This window comes from Salvelinus fontinalis, chromosome 2, assembly GCF_029448725.1.
Source record: "Salvelinus fontinalis isolate EN_2023a chromosome 2, ASM2944872v1, whole genome shotgun sequence".
Taxonomy (NCBI): Eukaryota; Metazoa; Chordata; class Actinopteri; order Salmoniformes; family Salmonidae; genus Salvelinus; species Salvelinus fontinalis.
Genome location: NC_074666.1, coordinates 69,576,594 through 69,601,739, shown reverse-complemented (window position 1 = coordinate 69,601,739; position 25,146 = coordinate 69,576,594). Strand labels below are relative to the sequence as shown.

At 42.1% G+C, this 25,146-nt stretch overlaps 1 protein-coding gene across 2 annotated transcripts; it reads left to right on the top strand.

Moving 5' to 3' along the window:
- Positions 1-1,769: 1,769 nt before the first annotated feature.
- On the top strand, positions 1,770-24,239 carry LOC129824323 (H(+)/Cl(-) exchange transporter 6-like). 2 transcript variants are annotated; one of them, XM_055883893.1, is made up of 22 exons: positions 1,772-1,921; positions 2,758-2,817; positions 3,146-3,211; positions 3,449-3,514; positions 3,738-3,804; positions 3,962-4,068; positions 7,550-7,676; positions 7,931-8,057; positions 8,133-8,265; positions 8,378-8,491; positions 8,628-8,794; positions 9,002-9,122; positions 9,877-10,009; positions 10,427-10,580; positions 13,791-13,947; positions 14,046-14,152; positions 14,459-14,645; positions 15,354-15,517; positions 15,793-15,949; positions 16,887-16,994; positions 18,360-18,485; positions 19,233-24,239. In XM_055883893.1, exons 1-22 carry the CDS (start codon positions 1,847-1,849, stop codon positions 19,311-19,313), a joined length of 2,604 nt encoding a protein of 867 aa, XP_055739868.1. In that variant the 5' UTR covers positions 1,772-1,846; the 3' UTR covers positions 19,314-24,239. The 2 variants fall into 2 exon arrangements, with proteins under 2 accessions (XP_055739878.1, XP_055739868.1); XM_055883903.1 differs by lacking the exons at positions 3,738-3,804; positions 3,962-4,068 and having other exon boundaries at positions 1,770-1,921.
- The last annotated feature ends 907 nt before the right edge of the window (positions 24,240-25,146 follow it).

The window sequence follows — 25,146 nt, the reverse complement described above, 5'->3', positions numbered from 1 at the left end:
GTGCATGGTTAGATGGTGGTGCAATATAAGTTTTTACCATTCCCCGTTTCCCTTTATTTTTTTGTTTTGTCACAATGTGGAATGCACATTCCCAACTGAGAAAGTCAGCAATACGCCAAAAAGCGTATATTCTGCCAGAAATTCACAAGAAGAAAAATAAGTAGATTTGCTTGATAGCGGCATTGACTATGTTGGTTGGCTAGCAAAACTTAACATTAGAGACATCGTTCCCAAAAGTGAACTGGTCTCATAGACTTGACGTAACATTGTAAATTTAAATCCAGTACATTCAAATTAGTATGATATGTTACGTTTGGTATGGTTACATAAGACAGATGGTTACTTGTTTGGGGTGGAGGGGTGGGCGTATAATGCGAACGTCTAGCAACCCAAAGGTTATGAGTTTGAACCTCATCACGGACAACTTTTGCATTTTAGCAACTTTAACTACTTACTACTTTAGTTACTTTGCAACTACTTAGCATGTTAGCTAACCCTTCCACTAACCTTAACCATTTAACCTAATTTCTAAACTTAACCCTAACCTAGTTAGCCTCAGCCAGCTAGCTAACGTTAGCCACCTAGCTATAATTCGTAACATACACACATTTTTTTTTTTTACCTTTATTTAACTAGGCAAGTCAGTTAAGAACACATTCTTATTTCAATGATGGCCTTGTTCAGGGGCAGAACGATAGATTTTTACCTTGTCAGCTCGGGGATTCATTCTTGCAACCTTTCGGTTACTTGTCCAACGAGCTAACCAGTAGGCTATCAAACATTTTGCAAATTTGAAACATACAATATGAATTTGGAATTTGTAACATATCATACGAAATTAGTGACTGACATTCACAAATGAATACATACCATACAAAACATCCTAAATGGAGTCTCAGATTTACATTCAGACTAATACAACATATTCTGAGACCAGGTTGGGTAGTTAGCTATCTTTACATTTTAGCAGAAGCTGTTATCCAGAGCGACTTACAGTATTAAGTCCATACATTTTCATACTGGTCCCCCTTAGGAATCAAACCCACAACCCTGGCATGTGGATGCCAAGCATCACAATCCTTGCACTTTGAAACCACCCCGCTCACTTTGAAACCAACGCGCTTCTTAAGTACGTGCCAAGGATTCAGACATGTTGCAACAGTGTGTAGAAGGGAGATCCCACGATGTGAGAAATGTGCAGGAGGGCATAGTTAAAGGGAGTGTACAGTTGGGATACAGAAAGCACCGTGTCAACTGGCAAAATGGCTGGTGAACGGTGCTTGTTCCACATCGCAAGCGACTGCCAACTGACTGATATACAATTCCCTTTCCATCATAAATAACTAGCTCACATTATTATTTGTAGATCAGTCAGTCACAATTTACCCATGATACATTACGGTTTTGATCCTCTCAACTACAGCCAGTGTGTCCGGTCAGTTTACAGAAGCTCGAGCTGGGCAAACTTAACACTGTCAGTGCGATAAGTTTGAAGGCGAATGCATACACATTATTTGTGTTGAACTATTATAACTGGGTCTTGTGATCTTGTTGTTCTTTTATTGAGAATAACAAGCATCACACATGGGTAAATTACACGCAGTTTTGATACGTTTCCGTAAATGACCGCGTCTTTGTTCGTCACATGTTATTGGCCGTGTTCGAGAGCATCAAAACGACTGCATGCGACTGCCGACTGAATGATCTACAAATCACCCTGCATCATAAATAGCGACGTATTATTATTTGTAGATCAGTTACAATTTACCCATGATGCATTGCGGTCGTGAGCCTCTCGAACACGGCCATTGTGGGAAGTGGTGGTGCTGAAGAGGCAACAACGAAGATGGCGTGCTGTGGGAATTGCTTATGTTGTCACTGCTGCTGCAGGGATGAAGAGACCCGAACACCCGAGGAACTGGTGAGAGAGAATCTGTATAATGTCTTATAATGTGTAGAATTGCCTCAATGTGCAAAATATTGTGTGCGAGTTTTCCAAGGAAAACTGAGTCTAATGTCCCGACTTCACCCTGGCTGGAGAAAGCTCCACCCTGTTCTGTTCTGATGTATGGATATCTCTCAATGCTAATTTAGGTAGCTAACTATGTTGCACAATAGCTTGATAAATAAATATTAACATTGACTATGTTACAGAATATAGCTGTCAGTAACGTTATAGGCTAAATAAATGTTTTTGGGTAATGTGTTCTGTGAGTCAAACTAAGCAACATGACAGCTAGCTGATAGTGCTGAGCAACTATGCTAACTAGTAGCCACTGGCAATACGCTATCAAATATTTTTTATAACTAACCCTCTTTGTTTTATCTGTGACTCTAGCTTGATGCTTGCCAAGCACGACAGATGCCATTTATTTATGCATGATGTGCATTGTTTAATAGAGGCCCTTGTCAAACACCCTATCGGACTGTTTGACAAGGGGGAATTAATTGTCGAGGAAGTGTATGGTTAAATAAAGGTTACATTTGAAAGAGCGCAACGTTAGCATCTAGCTATTTGTTTCCCTCAAGCTATTCACAGCCTTGCATGACTCAGGAAGAAACCTCAGCCAAGAGCTTGCTCTTTTGTTGTGGTTATTGTGGGGCATATAGTACTAGGTGTAGTAAGTGCCAGGTATCTTTTCATGATGACTGGGTGCACTGCATAACCTTATTTGTCAGGCTGAGAATAGTTTTGTTTCGTTGTTTTGTTATTCTTCATGCACAATGATGGCAGTGTCACATTCTTCTAATTTCCAGACTATTCTTGGGGAAACTCAAGATGAAGAGGATGAGATCCTTCCAAGGAAAGATTATGAGGTGATGAAATCCCTTTGAAGCAGATCAAGATGTTGGCCTAACTCCATATGAATGAAGGGAAAATAGACACACCCAAATGAGCATCAGTGTAGCTCTTGACTAGCCTGGTTGCCAGTCTGTTTTGGCTTTTTTGCCAACTCCTTATGGAATTGTCATGTCAATGTAAGGCCTGACAATGACAATGGAGTAGGCAAGAGCACAAAATAATATGGGACCAGACTACCTGAGTATCATTGAAATTTCTCTCGGCAGAAAAACAAACTACAGAATGAATTCAATTAAACACACACTGACTCCTCTCCCAATGGTTCTCTCTATATTTTGGCAGAGCCTGGATTATGACAGGTGCATCAATGAACCATATGTTGAAGTTCTGGAGGGGATGAACAATAAGGTATACTAAGAAATGAATTGTGGTATTGGTATTGTGATAAATAAGCCTACATTTTGAGTTAGTTACAAAGTCGCTACTAAGTCATTAAGTATGTGGTTAGACCACCAACTACACTAGAATGCCTTTGTTATTTTCAGAAGCTGTAAAAAAAACATACTTTTCATTTCCACAAACTGCATTTTGTAATTGTGTTGTTTTCCATCTCTTCTAACATGGGTTCTTCTATCACATTATTAGAGAGCCAAAAGGTATGAAGCTGTGAGGTGGATGCTGGTGTTTGCCATTGGAGTTTCAGTAGGCCTGGTAAGTGCAATCATGTTCTATGCTGGATGAAGAATCGGACATTCTGATTTTTGGTTGGCTTACATAACGGTATGTTAGCGATAAACAATGGACCTCTGTACATTCTCTGGAAATAATGTATGACGAAGGTATGGATGATGTGCAGGTGCTTCTGACAGATGTCTGCATGCTTTGGGAAAAAAATGCATTAAACTCTTATTAACACCATTCTCTTTTCTTTCAGGTGGGTGTTTTTGTGGACTTTTTTGTACGCCTTTTCACTCAGCTCAAATTGAACTTGGTGGGAAAATGTATCTTTTTTTGAAGATGGAATATTTCGCTCAAAGTCTATGCCTAATTGATAATGTCTTTCTGATGTTGAACATTGCAAATCAACATATTGTATTAGTTGAGAGCAGTGAGGTGTTGTGTGGCAGAAAATGCTTTTCCTTAGCCAGTGTGTGCTAGCTGTGGAGGAGTGCAGTGAAAAAGGCTGCCTGGCTTTTTCGCTTCTTGAGCTACTTGCCTTCAACATGATGTTTATCTTCATTGCCAGTGTGTTGGTCCTCATTGAGGTAAAGACGCTCTGCACAAATACCTAACATGTCCTAACATGCTATTATGTCCTTACATGCTATTGTTATGCTATACATTAGTAAGATGGCGCCGATAGACATGGCAGCTCTGCTTCTAGCTCGTAAGCAACTTTGCAGTATTTTGTTTTTTTGTGTGTTATTTCTTACATTATTGGCCCAGAACGTTTTTTGTGTTGTTACATATAGCCGGAAAGAACTTTTGGATATCAGTGGCGGTAAATCGCCAGCATTACGACCAGGAATACGACTTTCCCGAATTGGATCATTTGTTTGTACCCCCCAGGGCAATTGAACTTATCCCAGAGGCTGCTTCAAGTCGTCACCGACGGAGAAGAGGTATTCACACCATCCACCGCTTCCGAGTTTGTTACTCGCTAATGTTCAATCTCTGGTCAATAAAGTAGACGAGCTCAGGGCGAGGATCTCCTTCCAGAGAGACATCAGGAGCTTTAACATACTCTGTTTCACGGAATCATGGCTCTCTCAGGATATACTGTCACCGTCCACACAGCCAGCTGGGTTCTCAGTTCATCACGCACACAGGAATAAAAAAAACTCTGGGAAGAAGAAAGGTGGTGGTGTATGTTTCATGATTAACTACACAAGGTGTGATTGTGATAACGTACAGAAACTCAAGTCCTTTTGTTCACCCGACCTAGAATGCCTCACATTCAAAAGCCGACCGTATTACCTCCTAAGAGAATTCTCTTCGGTTGTAGTTACAGCCGTGTATATTCCCCCTTAAGCCAATACCCCGACGGCCCTCAAGGAACTACACTGGACTTTATGCAAACCACATATCCTGAGGCCGTATTTTATTGTATCTGGGGATTTTAACAAAGCAAATTTGAGTAAAACACTACCGAAGTTCTATCAACACATTGACTGTAGTACTCGCTTAGAGAAAACACTAGATCACTGCTATTCGCATTTTCAAAATGCCTACAAGACCCTCCCCCGCCCTCACTTCAGCAAATCAGATCACGACTCCATTTTTCTCCTCCTTTCCTATAGGCAGAAACTCAAACAGGAAGTACCCGTGCTAAGGTCTATTCAAAGCTGGTCTGACCAATCGGAATCCATGCTTCAACATTGTTTTGATCACGTGGACTGGGAAATGTTCCGGTTAGCCTCTGAGAATAACATTGACGCTTAAACGGACACGGTGACTGAGTTCTTTAGGAAGTGTATAGGGGATGTTGTTCCCACGGTGACTATTAAAACCTACCCTAACCAGAAACCGTGGATAGTTGGCACATTTGCGCAAAACTTAAAGCGCGAACCACCGCATTTAACCATGGCAAGGTGACTGGGAATATAGCTGAATATAAACAGTGTAGTTATTCCCTCCGTAAGGCAATCAAACAGGCAAAACGTTGCTACAAAGTGGAGTCTCAATTCAACGGCTCAGACACGAGATGAATGTGGCAGGGTCTACAGACAATCACGGATTATAAAGGGAAAACCAGCCACGTCACGGACACCGACGTCTTGCTCCCAGACAAGCTAAACGCCTTCTTTGCCCGTTTTAAGAATAACACAGTGCCACTCACGTGGCCCGCTCCCAAGGACTGTGGGCTCTTGTTCTCTGTGGCCGACGTGAGTAAGACATTTAAGCGTGTCAACCCTTGCAAGGCTGCCGGCCCAGACGGCATCCTCTAGCCGCGTACTCAGAGCATGCGCAGGCCAGCTGGCTGGAGTGTTTACGGACATATTCAATCTCCCTATCCCAGTCTGCTGTCCCCTCTTACTTCAAGATGTCACACCATTGTTCCTGTACCTAAGAAAGCAAAGGTAACTGAACTAAATGACTATCGCCCCGTCGCACTCACTTCTGTCATCATGAAGTGCTTTGAGAGGCTAGTTAAGGATCATATCACCTCTACAATACTTGACACCCTAGACCCACTTCAATTTGCTTACCGCCCCTATAAATTCACAGACGATGCCATCGCACTGCACACTGCCCTATCCCATCTGGACGAGAGGAATACCTACGTCAGAATGCTGTTCATTGTCTACAGCTCAGCCTTCAACACCATAGTGCCCTCCAAGCTCATCATTAAGCTTGGGGCCCTGGGTCTGAACCCTGCCCTGTGCACCTGAGTCCTGGACTTCCTGACAGGCCGTCCCCAGGTGGTGAAGGTAGGAAACAACACTTCCACTTTGCTGATCCTCACCACAGGGATCCAGGGCCTCAGCCCCCTCCTGTACTTCCTGTTCATCCATGACTGTGGCCAAGCACGCCTCCAACTCAATCATCAAGTTTGCAGATGACACAACAGTAGTGGGCCTGATTACCAACAATGACGGGACAGCCTACAGGGAGAAGGTGAGGGTGCGGGCGGAGGGGTGCCAGGAAAATAACCTCAGTCAATAAAACGAAGGAGCTTATCATGGACTAAAGGAAACAGCAGGGAGAGCACCCCCATATCCACATCGACGGGACCACAGTGAAGGTGGAAAGCTTCAAGTTCCTCGGCGTACACAACACTGACAATCTGAATTGGTCCACCCACACAGACAGTGTGGTGAAGAACTTCAGGAGGTTTTTTCAACCTCAGGTTTACAGATGCACAATTGAGAGCATCCTGTCGGGCTGTATCACTGCCCACAACCGCAGGGGCTCTCCAGAGGGTGGTACGGTCAGCACACGATGTCACAGGAAGATGAAAAAGATCATCAAGGACATCAACCATGCATCAAAGCAGGGGCCGAGAGACTGAAAAACAGCCTCTATCTCAAGGCCATCAGACTGTTAAATAGCCATCACGGCTGCTCAACCCTGCACCTTAGAGGCTGCTGCCCTATATACATAGACATGGAATCACTGTCCACTTTAATAATGGAACACTAGTCACTTGAATAATGTTTACATACTGCTTTACTCATCTTGTGTGTGTGTATATTCTGTATTCTATTCTACTGCATTTAGTCAATGCCACTCTGACATTGATCGTCCTAATATTTCTTAATTCCATTCTTTTACTTTTAGATTTGTGTATTGTTGTGAATTGTTAGATACTACTGCACTGTTGGAGCTAGGAACACAAACATTTCACTACACCCGGAATAACATCTGCTAAATATGTGTATGTGACAAAGAAATGTGGTTAGATTTTTAAAGTCAACTCCTGATAAATGCAGCAGCTTGGGATTGTCGTGATACCGTGTAGTTATCAGAGCAATTAAAAAGGGACCTATATTGCACTTCAGTGGAGGTTACGCTTATCTGAAGTGTACTTGTCAGGAGTATACTGTACTGTACTGCCTGCATGCCTGCCTGTACTGAACATGCTCATAATCCCTTTGACAATACTCTTTGATAGCTTATTATCAAAACCTCTTTTTTTTTTTATACATCTGTTGGGTAGTTATTTTGGTTTTCTTTGCTTGTCTGGTGGTATCATAGCAGAATTGTCCTAACTCCTACTGATTGTCCCTTTTCTGTGTTCTTTAGCCTGTAGCTGCAGGCTCAGGAATCCCTGAGATCAAGAGCTACCTGAACGGAGTAAAGATACCTGGAATAGTCCGGCTACGGACTTTCGTCTGCAAGGCTATCGGAGTCCTCTTTACTGTATCCGGAGGTACTACAAAATAGATGGAACAAGGTCATATTCACTAGGCACCAAACAGAAGACAACTGAAACAGAAAGGGACTACCTGAACATGTCCAATAAAAACAGTAGTTATTTCGCTTTCCTTTTCAAAACATTTTGCTACTGTGTGCACTAATGAATACGCCCTCTGACTTTCCAACAGATGCAAACATTATAGCATTTAACTAAAGGGAATCCAATGGCAAAGCGTCTGTTCCGCCTCTAAGTGTTTGATCCCTCAGGTCTGTTTGTGGGGAAGGAGGGTCCAATGATCCACAGTGGAGCCATCGTGGGAGCCGGACTCCCTCAGTTTCAGAGCATCACTTTCAAGAAGATCAACTTTGACTTCCCCTACTTCCGCAGTGACAGGTACAGTAGCATACTCTGTAAAGTGCAGTTGTTCATCATTATAAGTTAAATCTCTGTGCTTAATCTTGATTTCAGAGACAAGCGGGACTTTGTGTCGGCGGGGGCGGCGGCCGGGGTGGCGGCTGCGTTTGGGGCACCAATAGGGGGCACCCTCTTCAGCTTGGAGGAGGGCTCCTCGTTCTGGAACCAGGCGCTCACCTGGAAAGTGGTAGGTCAAAGGTCACAGACAGAGACGCATGCAAACACACACACAGGCTATTTCTCTGTCATTGTCAGTCAGCCTGGTCTGAAGTACCACTCTCTTCCTGTCTACCCACCAGCTCTTCTGCTCCATGTCTGCTACGTTCACCCTCAACTTCTTCCGCTCGGGGATCAACTACAACAAATGGGGCTCGTTCCAGCTCCCTGGCCTGCTCAACTTTGGAGAGTTCAAGGTACAAGCACTCATTCACGTTCATGTTGTGGAGGTGTGCAGATAGTGTGTGTGTGTGTATGTGGGTCTGTGTGTGCATACAATGGTTTAGCGACTTGAGTTCTATGTCTCCATGGGTGTCCATCCCTCTCCCGCAGTGTTCAGACGGGGATAAGAAGTGCCACCTGTGGACGGCGGTTGACCTGGCCTTCTTTGTCCTGATGGGGGTGGCGGGAGGGCTGCTGGGGGCCTTCTTTAACTGTATCAACAAGAGGCTGGCCAAGTACCGCATGAGACACGTCCACCCCAAGGCCAAGTTTGTCAGGTACCTGCTCGGAGTGATATGTACATACACATATACACTTCATTGTAGTGACAGTTGCGTTGCTGCAATGCTTTGTTACCAATGAAACATTTGTTTTTCAAATTATCAATATATTTAACTTCCCCATCTGAGTGGAAAGGCATATTTCTCAAAGGGGCTACAGTGATTTGTGTTTCATGTCATATTCTTTGTCTGGTCCCTGGGAAGGGTTCTAGAGAGTCTGCTGGTTGCCATGGTGACCACGGTGGTGATCTTTGTGGCATCCATGACATTGGGTGAATGTCGTGACTTGGCCTCCACAATCACCAACAACAACACGACAGCTCTGGTACGTTTTGGCAGAGCTCAACTTTATAAAAAAGTGAAGTATGTAAAAATAAGATAAGAACAGCCGTAAAACAACGTCATAATCATCCTAAAACGAGCACTAAAAGCATATTGAAACATAAAGAGACCATAAAACTACGTATATTCATACAAAAGCCATCCTTAAAAAGTTTATTGGTGTTTTCTGTTGCCTCTCTAACCTCAGATTGGCCGACTGAGTTGAATGAAGTGAAATGGCATTGATCCCAACCGTGCTAGTGTTCAGGAGGGTGCAACGATGAAGAACATTCAGATAGAAGTGTATTGTATAGAACCGATATGATGGTCTGTCATGTAGATTAGGGAATCCAGATAGAGCTACTCATTACATTTCTATCTGCAACGTACTGAACGCTTCACCTTACAGAATATACCCCATTTTCAATGTTTGACTTCACTGAACATACCACAGTTTCAACATTCAATGCTTTTAATGGTGTAAATGAACCGATTCATCGGGCAGCACACACCGTCACTCCAGTGTCGGCCATTGTGTTAACATTTTAACATTTCAATCTATGGCATAGACATCACCTCCTATTCCAAAACTGTTTCCCCAGGTCTCTAGTCTAGTGTACACTCAAGTCCTTCAGAATTGGAGTTTCACATTTTGAATACGTCCCACATCGGACAAACATGTATACAAAGTTAGAAACATGCTCACATTCAATGGTTTTGTTACAATGGTAAAATGTGTGATATGGCGATTTATCTAGGTGTCCCTCAACGAAGACGTCATCAACTCTACAATCCGCCAGTTCTTCTGCCCCAACAAGACGTACAACGACATGGCCACTCTGTTCTTCAACCCTCAGGAGGTGGCCATCCACCAGCTCTTCCACCAGGACGGTGAGACAAGGGCTGTTCTTGGATCAGTTTAGCCTTTTAGATAATGATGAATGAGATTATGGACAGGCTCCCACCTGATTTTAAGGGCAAAACTGATCCCATGCCTGTACTAAACTGCATGCTCAATAATCTCTATTTAAAGTACTACTTAGTTCCAGGACCAGGCTTAATCTGTGTTTTCTTTGAACAGGGTCCCTAGTCTCTAAACACATACACACCGAAATATGTTTGTGTACTGGTGATGGCTACACTTTAGTTAATCATTATACAGAACATAATGAACACCTCTGTGGCCAGCTCTGAAAAATCTGATGTGATTGGTCAAAATACCAATTAGTGGAAGAAAGATCAGCGTTGGACTGCCTGTGTAAACGCAGCCTTAGTGTGTGATTTCCTGTGTTTCCTGTCTCTCTGTAGGTACGTTCAGCCCTGTGACGCTGATTGTGTTCTTTGTGCTGTACTTTTTGTTGGCGTGCTGGACGTACGGCGTGTCGGTGCCCAGCGGCCTCTTTGTGCCCTCGCTACTCTGTGGCGCCGCTTTCGGACGCCTGGTGGCCAACCTCCTCAAAATGTAAGCCCAATGTTCTGATAAAGTTCTCATAATCAAATGTTCTCAGTGTTAGGCATGATCTAATGTACGCAAACTGTTAGGCTGTCATTCTCATTATAATTTTTTCCCCCCGAAATGTAAACGCAACGTTATCATAGTCAGTACTCAAATATGTAAGCCCAACTGTCTCTTAACAAAATGTCCAGGAATGGTAATGGTGTATATCAGATTCATTCATATGTACAGTACCAGTCAAAAGTTTGGACACACCTACTCATTCCAGGGTTTTTCTTTATTTGTACTATATTCTACATTGTATAATAATAGTGAAGATATAAACTATAAAATAACACATATGGAATCAAGTCGTAACCACAAAAATATATTTGAGATTCTTCAAAGTAGCCACCTTGATGACAGCTTAGAACACTCTTGGCATTCTCTCAACCTACCTTGAAGAATCTAAAGTACATTTTGATTTGTTTAACACTTTTTTTTGGTTACTACGTGATCCCATATGTGTTATTTCATAGTTTTGATGTCTTCACTATTATTCTACAATGTAGAAAATAGTAGAAATAAACCCTTCAGAAAGTTTTCTTACTCCTTGACCCACATTTTGTTGTTATATATAAATATATATATATATATTTTTTTTTACACATAATACCCCATAGTGTTGAAGTGAAAATGAAATACAGAAATCTAATTTACTTTAGTATTCCCACTCCTGAGTATAAGCACCTTTTGGCGGCGATTACAGCTTTGAGTCGTCTTGGGTATGTCTGTACCAGTTTTACACATGTGGTTTTGGGGATTTTCTCAAATGTTTCATTTTCTCAAGCTCTGTTAAGTTAGATGGGTAGTGGCAATGAACAACAATCTTCAAGTCTTTCCACATATTTACAATGGGATTCAAGTCAGGGATTTATCTGGGCCACTCAAGGACTTTCACATTCTTGTTCTGAAGCCATTACAGCATTGCTTTGGCTGTATGCTTTGGGTCATTGTCCTGTTGGAACATACATCTTTGCCCTAGTCTACGGTTGTTTGCACTCTGAAGCAGGTTCTCATCAAGGATTTGGCTGTATTTGGCTCCATTTATTGTTCCCTCTATCCTTACAAGTCTCCCAGTCCCTGCCGCTGAAAAGCATCCCCATAACATGATGCTGCCACTGTAGGGATGGTGTTAGACGGGTGGTGAGCTATGCCTGGTTTTCTCCAGACATTGTGCTTTGCATTCAGGCTAAATCATAACATTTTTGTCCACAGAATATTTTGCCTCATGCTCTGTCTGTCACGTGCCTTTTTGCAAACTCCAGGCATGCTCTCATGTGCCTTTTGCCAGACGGAAGCCACTTCTGAGAAAATCTCCCATAAAGCCCAGATTGGTGAGAGCATGCCTGGAGTTTACTGTAGAGACTGAGACTGTTGTCCTTATGACAGGTTCTTCCATCTCAGCCAAGGAACTCTGTAGTTCTGTCATTGGGTTCTTGGTCACCTCCCTAACCAAGGTCCTTCTTGCCCTGTTGCTCAGTTTGGTCGAACGGCCAGCTCTAGGCATAGTCTGGGTAGTTCCATATTATTGAGACCACTGTGTACTTGGAAACTTTCAGTACTGTAGAAGTTGTTTTATACCCTTTCACAGATACAGTGCTGTGAAAAAGTATTTGCCCCTTCCTTATTTCTTATTTTTTGGCACATTTGTCACACTTAAATGTTTCAGATCATCAAACAAATGTAAATATTACACAAAGATAACCTTAATGCAACCGATGTGTCAGATTTCAAAAAAACTTTACGGAAAAAGCAAATCATGCAATAATCTGAGACGGAGCTCAGAACAATAGCCAAATCAGCCGCCATGTTGGGGTCAACAGAAACCAGAAAATACATGATAAATGTTTCCTTACCTTTGATGAACTTCATCAGAATGCAGTCCTAGGAATCCCAGGTCCATAATAAATGCTTGATTTGTTCGATATTGTCCGTTATTTATGTCCAATTAGCTACTTTGGTTAGCGCGTTTGGTAAACAATTCAAAAGTCACAAAGCGCGTGAAAAACTGAGTTGTGAAAAACTGAGTTTAAATGTATTTGGCTAAGGTGTATGTAATCTTCCAACTTCAACTGTACAGACAGTTCCTTGGATTTTATGGTATTTTTTTCTGCTCTGACATGCACTGTCAAATATGTTTCTTTCTAAGTCCTGTCCAAACAATTGAATTTAGCCACAGGTGGACTCTAAGTTGTAGTGACAGCTCAAGGGTGATCAAAGGAAATTGGATGCACCTGGGCTCAATTTGGAGTGTCATAGCAAAGTGGTCTGAATATTTATGTAAATTAGGTATTTGCAAACATTTCTAAACTCTTTCACTTTGTCATCGTGGGGTATTTTGTGTAGATCCATTTTGAATTCAGGCTGTAACACAACAAAATGTGGAGTAAGTCAAGGGGTATGAATACTTTCTGAAGGCCCTGTATATGGATCTGGTTTCTATGATTTGAAATATGTTGGTTTGGAAATCTCTCAACTACTTTCCCAGCACCAAACTACTGTGATATATATATGTGTGTAGCTGCAGTGTAACTTCCCATGGAGTTTGTATCTCTTAGAATGTGTAAAAATGCCATCAAAGCTACATTTTAAAGTTGACATCCTCTGAGAGGGAATCTGTTGATTGGGCACTTTCTCTAAGCGCTTCTCTCCCACTCTTTCTCTCTCTTTGACACAGTTGTCCTCTGTATTCTGCTTTGTCAGCCTCAGGCATTTTGAGTTCTTGGGTTCCTGCACGACTGCTTTCATGTGCCATGCTGGGGCCCTTGTAATGCCTGTGGGAGATTTAACTTAGCTAAAAAATTAAGTTTCTCTTGGCGTTTTGGACTGTAGGTGCCAGTTCATTGTCTCACTTCAGATAGTGTGACGCCACCTGTTGGAAGATAATGCAAACTGTCTTATCAAAACATGATAAATATGTTGATTTACAGTTGATATACATAGATTCGTGGTGGTCTTAGGTATAAGAAAATAATGCAGTTTGAGCGGACAATGCTAGCAATAAGCCTTAGTCTTTCCTTATCTCTATCGAACTGACCACTTTTAGGAAGTCATTTTAAAAAGTTGTGATTTCTCCCCCATCCTTTGATAAAACCTTTCCTAATGTTGACACTTACTGTTTCGACTGATCCTGCTTTTCCTGGTTGGTTCCTTTTGGCTGTCCTGTTGCCACAGCAACCTGGGGATGGACATCTACTCTGGGACCTTTGCTCTGATTGGTGCAGCCGCCTTCCTGGGAGGTGTGGTCCGGATGACCATCAGCCTGACTGTCATTCTCATCGAATCGACCAATGAGATCACCTACGGCTTGCCCATTATGATAACCCTCATGGTAAAGTACACCTCATTGGTTTGAACTTACATTCACAATTTAGTACACTTGCATCAGAGTTGGTACTTACAGGATTACGTGTGTGTGCGTATGCTCAGGTGGCCAAGTGGACGGGGGATTTCTTCAATAAGGGCATCTATGACATCCACATTCATCTGAGAGGAGTGCCACTGCTCGAGTGGGAGACAGAGGTCGAGATGGACAAGTAAGAAAATACTACTACATTTATGATAATAAAGATCAGTGGTCATTGTATCCAAACCCACTTACAACTAACACATTTCTCTTCAGTATACACGCATATTCTGTATATATGCGTCCCTTTTCAGCCTTTAACCAGCTGTGTAATCTGTTGATGGGTAAAAAAAAAAAAAAAAGATACATAAAAAATATATATATTTTCCTTTTTACTTGAAAATAGATTACCTTTTTTCAATGATTGAATTGGAATTTTACTTTCTGAATTGACTGACCCTAACCCTGGTACATGTGTCCCTCGTTTGTCCCCCAGACTGACTGCCAGTGACATCATGGAGCCCAACCTGACGTACGTGTACCCCCACACGCGCATCCAGTCCCTGGTGAGCATCCTGCGCACCACCGTCTACCATGCCTTCCCCGTGGTCACCGAGAACAGGGACAACGAACGGGAGTTCATGAAGGGCAACATCCTCATCAGCAACAACATCCGCTTCAAGGTAGGAGCCAGGGCAACGTGCAGATAGAAATTGCATGAATAGAACTGACATGATTCTACATGTCAGAGATGTTTGTTCTACTGAACCTATTTCTATCTTAGCATTTCACTATGTTGTGTCCTGGGGTGTATGCATTAGTTGCAGATCGTAGCGAAACGTTTTGCCTGGTTACTCTAGGACCCCAAAATATGCAAACATAACGAAACTGGGAGGGACCTACCTGGTTTTATCCGATAGAGACTCTTGCTTTCATTACAAAACTTTTTCCATTTGGATCATCAGGCCAAACGTTTTGCTACAGTGTGCGACAAATGAATACACGTCTGCTGAAGGTGCCCTTGCCATACCACGAATTGCCACCAGGAGTAATCAGAACCCTGTTATACTGTATAATGCTGGGCCTACCGATATAGGCCACTTAGTTTGGCCGTGTTTCCAATCATTGGAAAATGTTGTTTATCCTTCCATGCCCCCCTCCTTGTAGTATTGTTACTGTAAAGCCCTTTGTGACATTAATAAGAAGGCTAGTCACATCTATTTATATGTTAGGGCAGTGTCAGTAATTACATTAGGGAATGTAGGGAACAGGGATGCACAGACAGTCTCACGATCTTTTACTGTAAAAATATTTACATTTATATGAACAGGAAGGTGTGTCTGTGGAGCATGCATGTGCAACCCTGCCTTCTCCGCCCACCTCTTCCTCAGAAAGCAAGCGTGCTGACGCGGGCCGGGGAGCAGCGGCGGCGCTGCCAGTCCATGAAGTCATACCCGTCCAGTGAGCTGCGCAATGTGTGTGAAGACCAGCTGGCGGCCGTGGTGCCTGCTATGGAGGAGGGCCAGGACATGCTGCAGCAGATGCTGGAGAGGAGGTGAGCCCCACACACACATACGCACACCTTAATTCTCACACCTGACTTGACCCCATCCCATTTTTTACAACACCAACCATGTAACCATCCTATTCCCTGTAACTTTGACTTGGGTCAAATTTTAGATTTTTTTTATCCATCATTCTTCTGAAATGAACTATTAATAAACTTTGCACACGTTGTAATCGATAGATGCACTGTAATGAGTCAGTCCGGTGTTTCTATTTGGAGAAAGTGCTGTTCTAACGTTTCTATGACTGTGTGTATGTTTCTAGACATGCACCCTACCCTAACCTGTACCCAGACCAGTCCCCTAGCGAGGAGTGGACCATGGAGGAGCGCTTCCGACCTCTGACCTTCCACGGCATCATCCTGCGCTCTCAGCTGGTCAACCTGCTGATCCGTGGCGTCTGCTACGCAGAGAACCAGTCGGTCAGTGGTCCAACTCCCAACCCACTGGACAACATGGTCGTATTCATTAGTGATGGGGGGGGAAATATCGATACAGGAGAATATTGCGATATTATTTTTGCATTCGATTCTCTGACTGAAAGTATTAATTGTATTATTATTATTTTTTTTTAATGGGGAGTTAATGTTAGCTGGTGCTAATCGGCTCTACCTGTGCCAAAACGCCAGTATTTCTCATCCTATGGTTTGTTATCCAGCGGCCATTTTATTTCTATGACTTATTAAAACTTGTTTTCTCATGCCTCTGTAGTGGCATGTAGTAAGACCTGCAGTGAGCCAGTTGTTCGAACATGGAATCACAATAAAATCGCAGTATCAAATCGCAATAGATATAGAATTGTGGTACATAAAGAATCGCACCTAAGTATTGTGGTAATATTGTATCGTGAGGTCCCTGGCAATTCCTAGTATGAGGTATGAAAGTGGCGCGTCAGTGGCATGTCATTTTCCAGGAAGTAGCCTTATAGTTTTTAACTCTTGTAACCTTTTTGAATGGTATTCAATGGGAAAAACGGAGCACAAGGGTCTTGAACACAAAAACGTAATAAATGAATCCTCAAATGCAAAAATTATTTTATATGTATCTTAAATGACTGGATTTTCACTAATGTTATGATATAATCGTCAAGCCCAATCAAAAGATTAGGTGAAAGGACCCGGAAGTATGACGTAGGACGATGTCACTTGCACATCGTATTCATTAGGCAACAAATTGAATAAAACGGACTGAAACATGAAGGGACTACCTGAACTCTCGTTTTTGTTCTCTGTTGCAAAACGTTTTGCCGCTGTGCACTAATGAATACGACCCAGGAGTTAGTCTGTGTGTGTGTGTGTAGTGTTTCTACACATGTCCTCGTGTGTGTGTCTGTTTTTATTTGTCTGTCTGTGTCCACAGAGTGCCACGCAGCCGAGACTGTCGTACGCTGAGATGACGGAGGACTACCCCCGTTTCCCAGACATCCATGACCTAGACTTGGCCCTTCTCAATCCCCGCATGATAGTGGTACGACCCAGTCCATCACACAGCTACTGCTGCACTTACAATCAGGGCTCTAAATTAAACATTTTCATTGGTAGCACTGGTGCTCCCAATTTTCAAAAGTTAGGGGCACAGCATAACATTTATGAGCAGCAGAAAATACGTTTTTTTTTTTTAAGTAGATTGAGATATAACCTACAGTATATTCGGAAAGTATGCAGACCCCTTGACTTTTCCCACATTTTGTTATGTTACAGCCTTATTATAAAATGTATTAAATATTTTTTTTCCTTATCAATCTACACACAATACCCCATAATGACAAAGTAAAAACAGGTTTTTGCAAATCTATAAAACCCCCCCAGAAATATCACATTTCCATAACTATTCAGACCCCAGTACCTTGTTGAAGCACATTTGACAGTGATTACAGCCTCGAGTCTTCTTGGGTATGATGCTACAAGCTTGGCACACCTGTAATTGGGGAGTTTTCCCCCCATTCTCTGCAGATCCTCTCAAGTTCTATCAGGTTGGATGGGGAGTGTCGCTGAACAGCTATTTTTCAGTTTCTCCAGAGATGTTTGACTGGGTTTAACTCCAGGCTCTGGCTGGGCCACTCAAGGACATTCAGAGACTTGTCCCCAAGCCACTCCTGCCTTGTCTTGGCTGTGTGCTTAGGGGCGTTGTCCTGTTGGACAGTCTGAGGTCCTGAGCGCTCTGGAGCAGGTTTTCATCAAGGATCTCTCTGTACTTTGCTCCGTTCAACTTTCCCTCGATCCTGACTAGTCTCCCAGTCCCTGCCGCTGAACGACATCCTCACAGCATGACGCTGTTATAGCAGCAAAGGGGGGACCAACTCCATTTTAATTCCCATGATTTTGGAATGAGATGTTCCACGGGTTCCTACTTTTGACCATGTAGTGTATCTGATGCACCTCTGTATTCCCAGCCATGTGGAATCCATAGATGTGGGCCTAATGAATTTATTTAAGTTGACTGATTTCCTTTTTATGAACTTTAACTCAGTAAAGTCTTTACACTGAACAAAAATATAAAACCCAACAATTTCAGTTTCATACCCCTAGCCTATATGAAATATAGCTACTTTTGAAGCACATGTTGCTATAGAAACTAATATGTAACCCTGTAATTACATATATTTTTTGAAATTATAATATTGATAGAAATACATGTGATTGAAATTAGAGTAATTGTGGAATATTAGGTTTCCATGCATTGCATTAAATTGTACACTGTTTCTTTAAGAGCCTCACGTTTGTGCTTTGTCACCTAAAAGGAACAATTTTCCTCAAAAGTGTTGAGGCTTTTTGTTGTTACTACCTGGTTACATGTTTGTGATAGTAAGTGATCATCTTCTTTCACTTTCAGGACGTCACCTCGTACATGAACCCTTCCCCCTACACAGTGTCCCCAAACACACATGTGTCCCAAGTGTTTAACCTGTTCAGGACCATGGGCCTTCGACACCTGCCTGTGGTCAACGCAGTAGGAGAGGTGAGTTAAAATTCCCACTGCTTAACTTCCCGTTTCCTCTCTGTGGCCTGGGTCATATTCAGTAGGGCAGTGTTTCTAAATTCCTGGTCCTTTGTTTTTGACCTAGTACCACCCACCTGATTCCACTAATCAACTCATCAAACTTTTGATTAGTGGAATCAGGTGTGTAGTGCTCTGGCCCCCAAAAAACATTTGCAGCCCTTTGTGTCCCCGGGACCAGAATTAAAAATCACTGCATTAGGGCACACCATAGCAAAATGGTTTGCAACGGAAATGGAAAATAAGCATTTCTTATTGGACAAGTTCAGGTAGTCCCTCCCTGTTTCTGTCAGTTTTCTTAGGATTGATGGCTTATCAATACAACCCAGATGAGGAATTATAATAACTGACACACCAAGCTGTGTTGGCCACTATAGCCTTAATGCTTATTAACGGTGCCATTTTAATAACATAAAAAGTGGCCTTGTCAAAATACACTTGATGCAGTACGTATTAAAGGTCCATATTGTTCCATTCTAAACCTGCATGTATAATCAACACTTACAAAAATGCAGCTTCAAGGGACTAACACCACTTTCTTTTCTTTTTTTGTCAAACTGTCTAAGATATTTGCATTTGCCTAGAAGCACTAAGCAGAGGAATGGCTCAGTAGCTAACTACTGTGGCTAATTAATTATTTTTTTAGTCTTTCTAGAGTGGAGGAAGCAGTCTTCTCCATGATGTCGCTCCCTGTACCTTCTCTTTCAGATTGTGGGAATAATCACACGACACAATTTAACCCACGAGTTCCTCTTGGGGAAACTCAGACAGCATTACATCACCATTTGAGCTCCAGAGTCCAGTCTTTAAAGCCGTCAAGAGTCGCCCACGTCTTGCAATCGCTCCTTCAACTGGACCTGTACCATACTTTTCCATGTCTTATCCATTCCCCCACACCCACACTCAGTACAACACGATGGGCACACACCTCTGTAACGAGAGGTTAAAGGATTACTTTTGTCTGCTCCGGAGCCTCTACAGCCCAAGACTTCCCCCCTGTATCCCAAGTGTCCACGCTTTATCATCTTTATCACTGTAACACTTTTGTTTTGACTTCTAACTGTACATTTGAATTTTATGTTCTCTGTGTATTTAAATGTATTATACTATATATTTGCGCAAAGAACATTTCACTTTGCCGCCAGGGACGATCAAAGTAGGCTTATCCTGCAGTGTTATCAAGATGTCACATTACGGACCATTTCTAATCAAGGCATATGTGTGGAGCTACATTAACACAAAAATACAGAATTGCACTCGCATATGTTAAGCTTAACAGAAGACAGTTAATCTCACAAATATTCAGGCAGCAATGTTATGGGTGTGTTTCGAAAGGACACAGGAAGATCGAGGAATATGGTGTATGTCAAGACTGGATAGAATCGACCAAGGTTTTTTAGTTTTAGTTTTGTTGTTTTGCGTTAGAGGGTGTGGGACCAAGAAAAGGTCCAGCATATTTTCTAGACAGAAAAGGGTGGACATTTGTTTGTCAGTATTAAGTACCTCTGTAAAACCTTTGTGGAAATGTTGCCGTTGTTCACCTTGTAGATTCACATTGCAGGTAACCAATTGGGAAACCAATGATGTGGTGACTTTCTGGCTAGTTTCCCCATCCATGTAGGTTCTGTTGGTGGTACTTTAAAAGGTAGAATCCGCAATATGACATTATCACAGAACTCAAGAGATGGTGTAATGGTGCTTTCAAGACTGGGAACTCAGGGGAAAAAACGAGGTCAAATCAGGACGTCAGTGATCTTCAGGTCGGAAAGTCGAGTCTCTAGAAAGAGGCCAGAGTTTCCGACTTGGATGACCGTTCAAAACTATTTTTCTAGGTTCCCAGTTGTCTTGTGCGCACTGAAGTCAGAGATTTCCGAGTTCCCAGTTGTTTTGAACGCAGCATAAATTGGGATAAGCCAGTAATGGCTGTGCTAAGTTGATTTGTGTAAGTATGGCGTTTGCCCACTGTCTATTAGGAGTGTAATGGTTCACCAAACCCACGCTTCAGTACATATTGCGGTTTTGGGGTCATGGTTCGGTCTCGGTACAGCGGGAAAGTTAAATGCCATTCACAATCTTCACCATTCACAATGTTCCTGGCATTGTCTGTTGTGACAAGAATGTTATGTTGGGCCTCAAGTTTCCACTCACTCTGTTTGTAACCTTGTGAGAGGTGGGAATTTACCAGTTGTGAAGTCATAAATACCAGTTGGATGCTTTCATGTGATTTGAACTAGTTGAGAAATGCTGATTGGCTAACGGCCAACAAGCTGCGTCAACCATATACTAAAAGTACAGCTATCATGCGTGTAAACAAATTATAGTTTCAAAACCTCAGTAATAGATGCTGTAAATGCTGTTTTTTAATAATTAATGTTTTGTTGCATTTAACTGCCAAAAATGCTGTTTTTTTAATAATTCATGTTTTGTTGCATTTAACTGCCAAAAATGCTCTTATAAGTGGCCATTTCCGTCATAGGTGACCTACAGAGGTCACCATCCATGTGGGAGAAGTGATTGCTCAGGATGGTCGACAAGTTTCCCACAAGTAATTCATTATCAGTTAGAGGGCCGTTCAATTAGATTTTTCTCCAGTAGTATGTGGTAAATTCCCACTTTCCACTTGGTTATGAACGCACCATGACGCTGCCTCCAGTGCCAGATGCACACTTGTAGCTCTCATAAAGGGGCCGTGTCTGTAGCACAGTACATTTCCCACTCCAGGGTAATGTGATGGGCTGTCACTGTTATGTGCAACACAGGGTGCATTGGCCAATTCATTGAAAGCTTTGGCTTTCTTATATAGAGCGGGTGTACTACCTGTTTGCTGAAATGGGTGCAAGAGGGAAGTTCATAACATGGCTCGATCACTTTCACGGGGTGCTGAAACCCCCTATTCTCAACTACAGAATAGGTGCATATCCGTGGCTATAAACCAAAGACTGTAAAAAAATTATATAAACTTAGCCTACCTATCGTTCTTGTAATTTATTTGTCCCGGTCAGATTTAGCTGCTTGAATTTAGAGGGGAGACATTTCTTTGCGTTTCCGTCTTGCGCCAGTATACTGGAGTGATGTCGGCGTAAATTTTTACATTTACATTTAAGTCATTTAGCAGACGCTCTTATCCAGAGCGACTTACAAATTGTTGCATTCACCTTATGATATCCAGTGGGACAACCACTTTACAATAGTGCATCGAAATCTTTTAAGGGGGGGGGGGGGGGGTTAGAAGGATTACTTTATCCTATCCTAGGTATTCCTTAAAGAGGTGGGGTTTCAGGTGTCTCCGGAAGGTGGTGATTGACTCCGCTGACCTGGCGTCTTGAGGGAGTTTGTTCCACCATTGGGGTGCCAGAGCAGCGAACAGTTTTGACTGGGCTGAGCGGGAAATCTGCCAACATATTTGAGGTGGCAGCTGCATAGGTGACATTGTTATCCACAACTTTCTATCCATCGCGGTTGTAATTTACTGGGAGGAAACCAACATGTTCCCAAACTTGAGATCTAAACGATGATGGAGGATCCTCTAATTCTGGTTTATTGACCCCACCACTCGCCACTGTACAGAACTAATTATTGGCTGCGCCTCACAAATTTTTTAAATCCGCCAAATAAGATTACAATTAATTACAATGTGCACATAGACTCTACTTGTTTTAACGGAATAGCCTGAAATATTTTTTCAGATCAGATTTACTCGAGGCATAGGCCTACAATACAGCATAGGCATAGCTTATGCTAGTGTTTTTATTTTGTAAATAAAAACATTTTAATGTATTAATTTGGGGTCACATTGCGGACCGAACCGAGGTCCCTGTACCGAACGGTTTATTACAAATACATGTACTGTTACACCCTTGCTGTGTATGGTGATGTTATATTGCAGAGTCTACCTTTTTAACATGTGATTAAACATGATGATGAGGCCAGTGCAGCTTTTCTATAAATAGTAAAGATGGATGTAAAGTGAATCAATTTTGACAAACCATGATGGCACATACAGAGTGCCTTCAGAAAGTATTCACACTTCTTGACTTTTTCCATACTTTGTTGTGTTACAGCCTGAAATGTCTTGAGTCAATAACTATTCAACACCTTTTGTTATGGCTAGCCTAAAAAAGTTCAGGAGTAAAAATGTGTTTAACAAGTCACATAAGTTGCATGGACTCTGTGTGCAATAACAGTGTTTTATCATGATTTTGTTTTGAATGGCTACCTCATCTCTGTACCCCACAGATACAATTATCTCTAAGGTCCCTCAGTCGAGCAGTGAATTTCAAACACAGATTCAACCACAAAGTCAGGGAGGTTTTCCAAAGCCTTGCAAAGAAGGGCACCTATTGGTACATGAGTAAAAAGCAGACGTTGAATATCTCTTTAAGCATGGTGAAGTTATTAATTACACTTTGGACACCCAGTCACTCACTACAAAGATTCCGGCGTCTTCCCTATCTCAGTTGTCGGAGAGGAAGGAAACCGCTCAGGGATATCACCATGAGGCCAATGGTGACTTTAAAACCGTTGCAGAGTGTAATGGATCTGACAGGAGATCTGAGGGATCATAAACATTGTAGTTACTCCACAATAATAACCTAATTGACAGAGTGAAGATAAGGAAACCTGTACAGAACAAGGCACTTAAGTAAAACTGCAAAAAATGTGGCAAAGTTAACTTTTTGTCCTGAAATACAAAGTTATGTTTTATGCAAATCCAACACATCACATCACTGAGTACCACTCTTCATAGTGGAGGCTGCATTATGTTATGGGTATGCTTGTCATCAGCAAAGCCAATGGGGTAAAAAAAAGAAAAAAAGAGCTAAGCACAGGCAAAATCTAATGCAAGACTTGAAAAGGGCTGTCTAGCAATTATCAACAACCTGCTTGACAGAGCATGAAGAATTTAAAAAAAGAAAATGTGCAGATATTGTAAAACCAGGTGTGCACAGCTGAGAGACTTAAATAAATAAATGTTCATCCATTTTAGAATAAGGCTGTAACGTAACAAAATGTGGGAAAAGTCAAGGGGTCTGAATACTTTCCGAATGGACTGTATACACTAAGCATTCCTTATTATGTTTGTGTCATGTTTTTTGCTCTGTTTTATTTAAGAGTTTATTTTTATGAAATGTTATTTGTATGATTTGCTTCATGTACTATAAATGGATGAAATGATATGGCGTTACATTTGGTCTAGAACAAGATAAATAGTTGTTACTTTGGGGGGGGGGGGGGGTATTTATTGTTTGTAGCATTGCCATAGCGAGGGTTGCAAAATGTAAGGGTATCTTTCCCAAAATTCCCTGGTTTCAGGAATCGTCCAACCAGGATTTCTGGAAAATTTTGGAATTTTGGGTAAGTTAACATCCACACGAAATGTGTCTCTGCAGATGACATGGATCAGATTGAGTTGGATGAAAAATGGACAAGTGGTAAATGTGCTATGCTTAGCCATTGTCAGGACCAGAGGGACCGTCCCCTCCCCCCCGCCCCCCCTCCAAATAACATTATGGACACACCAGTTAGTAAATCTGCTGTGGAGGTTTAGGCATTGCTCTGAGCTTGGTGATACGTTTGTGGAAGCTTGACATACCGTATGTAGGAAAGCAAGCCCATGGCAAACAACATAGGTCCCTGGGAAAGAGAAAGCAGAAACCTCTGTCTTGTGCCTTGACATTACTCTTCAAAATAAAGATCCCTTTGTTTTGTAAATCATTCAGACGTATCCATCCTATTCTTTTATAATTATCACTTAAAAAGGTTTTAGAAGATATAATACAAAAGTGTTGTTATTTTCACTTATTCTATACATACAATATATTCTCATATTGTCCGACTTTCCAATGCTTGAGTAGTCCAGAATGACTTAAGACTCCCTGTTTCCTGGTACTAAAATGAGGGCATGCATGATCAGGCTGGCTGTGTAAGGCAGTAAGGTGTCCTGATGTGCCGGATACGGGGGCATTCCACGAGATCCAGGTCCGAGTTTTCCACATTTGACTGGCTCTGGCAACCTATCCCACACTTATAAACTACCAATCTGGCCAATCTTCCCCCACAGTGGAAAAATCCATTGGCCATCAGACCTGTGCTTATCACTAGGATCACAGTCACTGACAAGCCCTGGAATCCATCTGGAGTTCCATAAGGGTCAGTTGCGGCGCCACTAAAAGTTTTCAAGCGATGGTGACACACTGTTAAGAGAGTCGCTAGGCGCATCATTTGTGTTTAATTAGTTCCTGCACAGCTCAGCTGCTCCTGTATGTAGCATCTTCTCTCAATGGTCGCTGCCATCTTTGGTAATACATTGTGTGCAGCATTTAAAAATATATATTTATGAATTAATCACATTCTTTGTCAGGGTGAGAGGTTATTTTTGTCTTCCTGTACCGAAGTGGCTGTTATACAGATTTTTACTATTTCCTGGTGTTGTCTCATATTGTAGCCACCTCAGTGCTTTCTCGAACGATCATTGTAGGCTATAGGGCAGGGATACTCAACTAGATTCAGCCGCGAGACCTTTTTGTCTTGAGAAGATGGTCAACATAATGCGAGCATCTGGCCTCCCTTGAAAAAAAAAGTATAAAACATTTGCCATTCAGTGTTGAGCTCAACTGTGTAT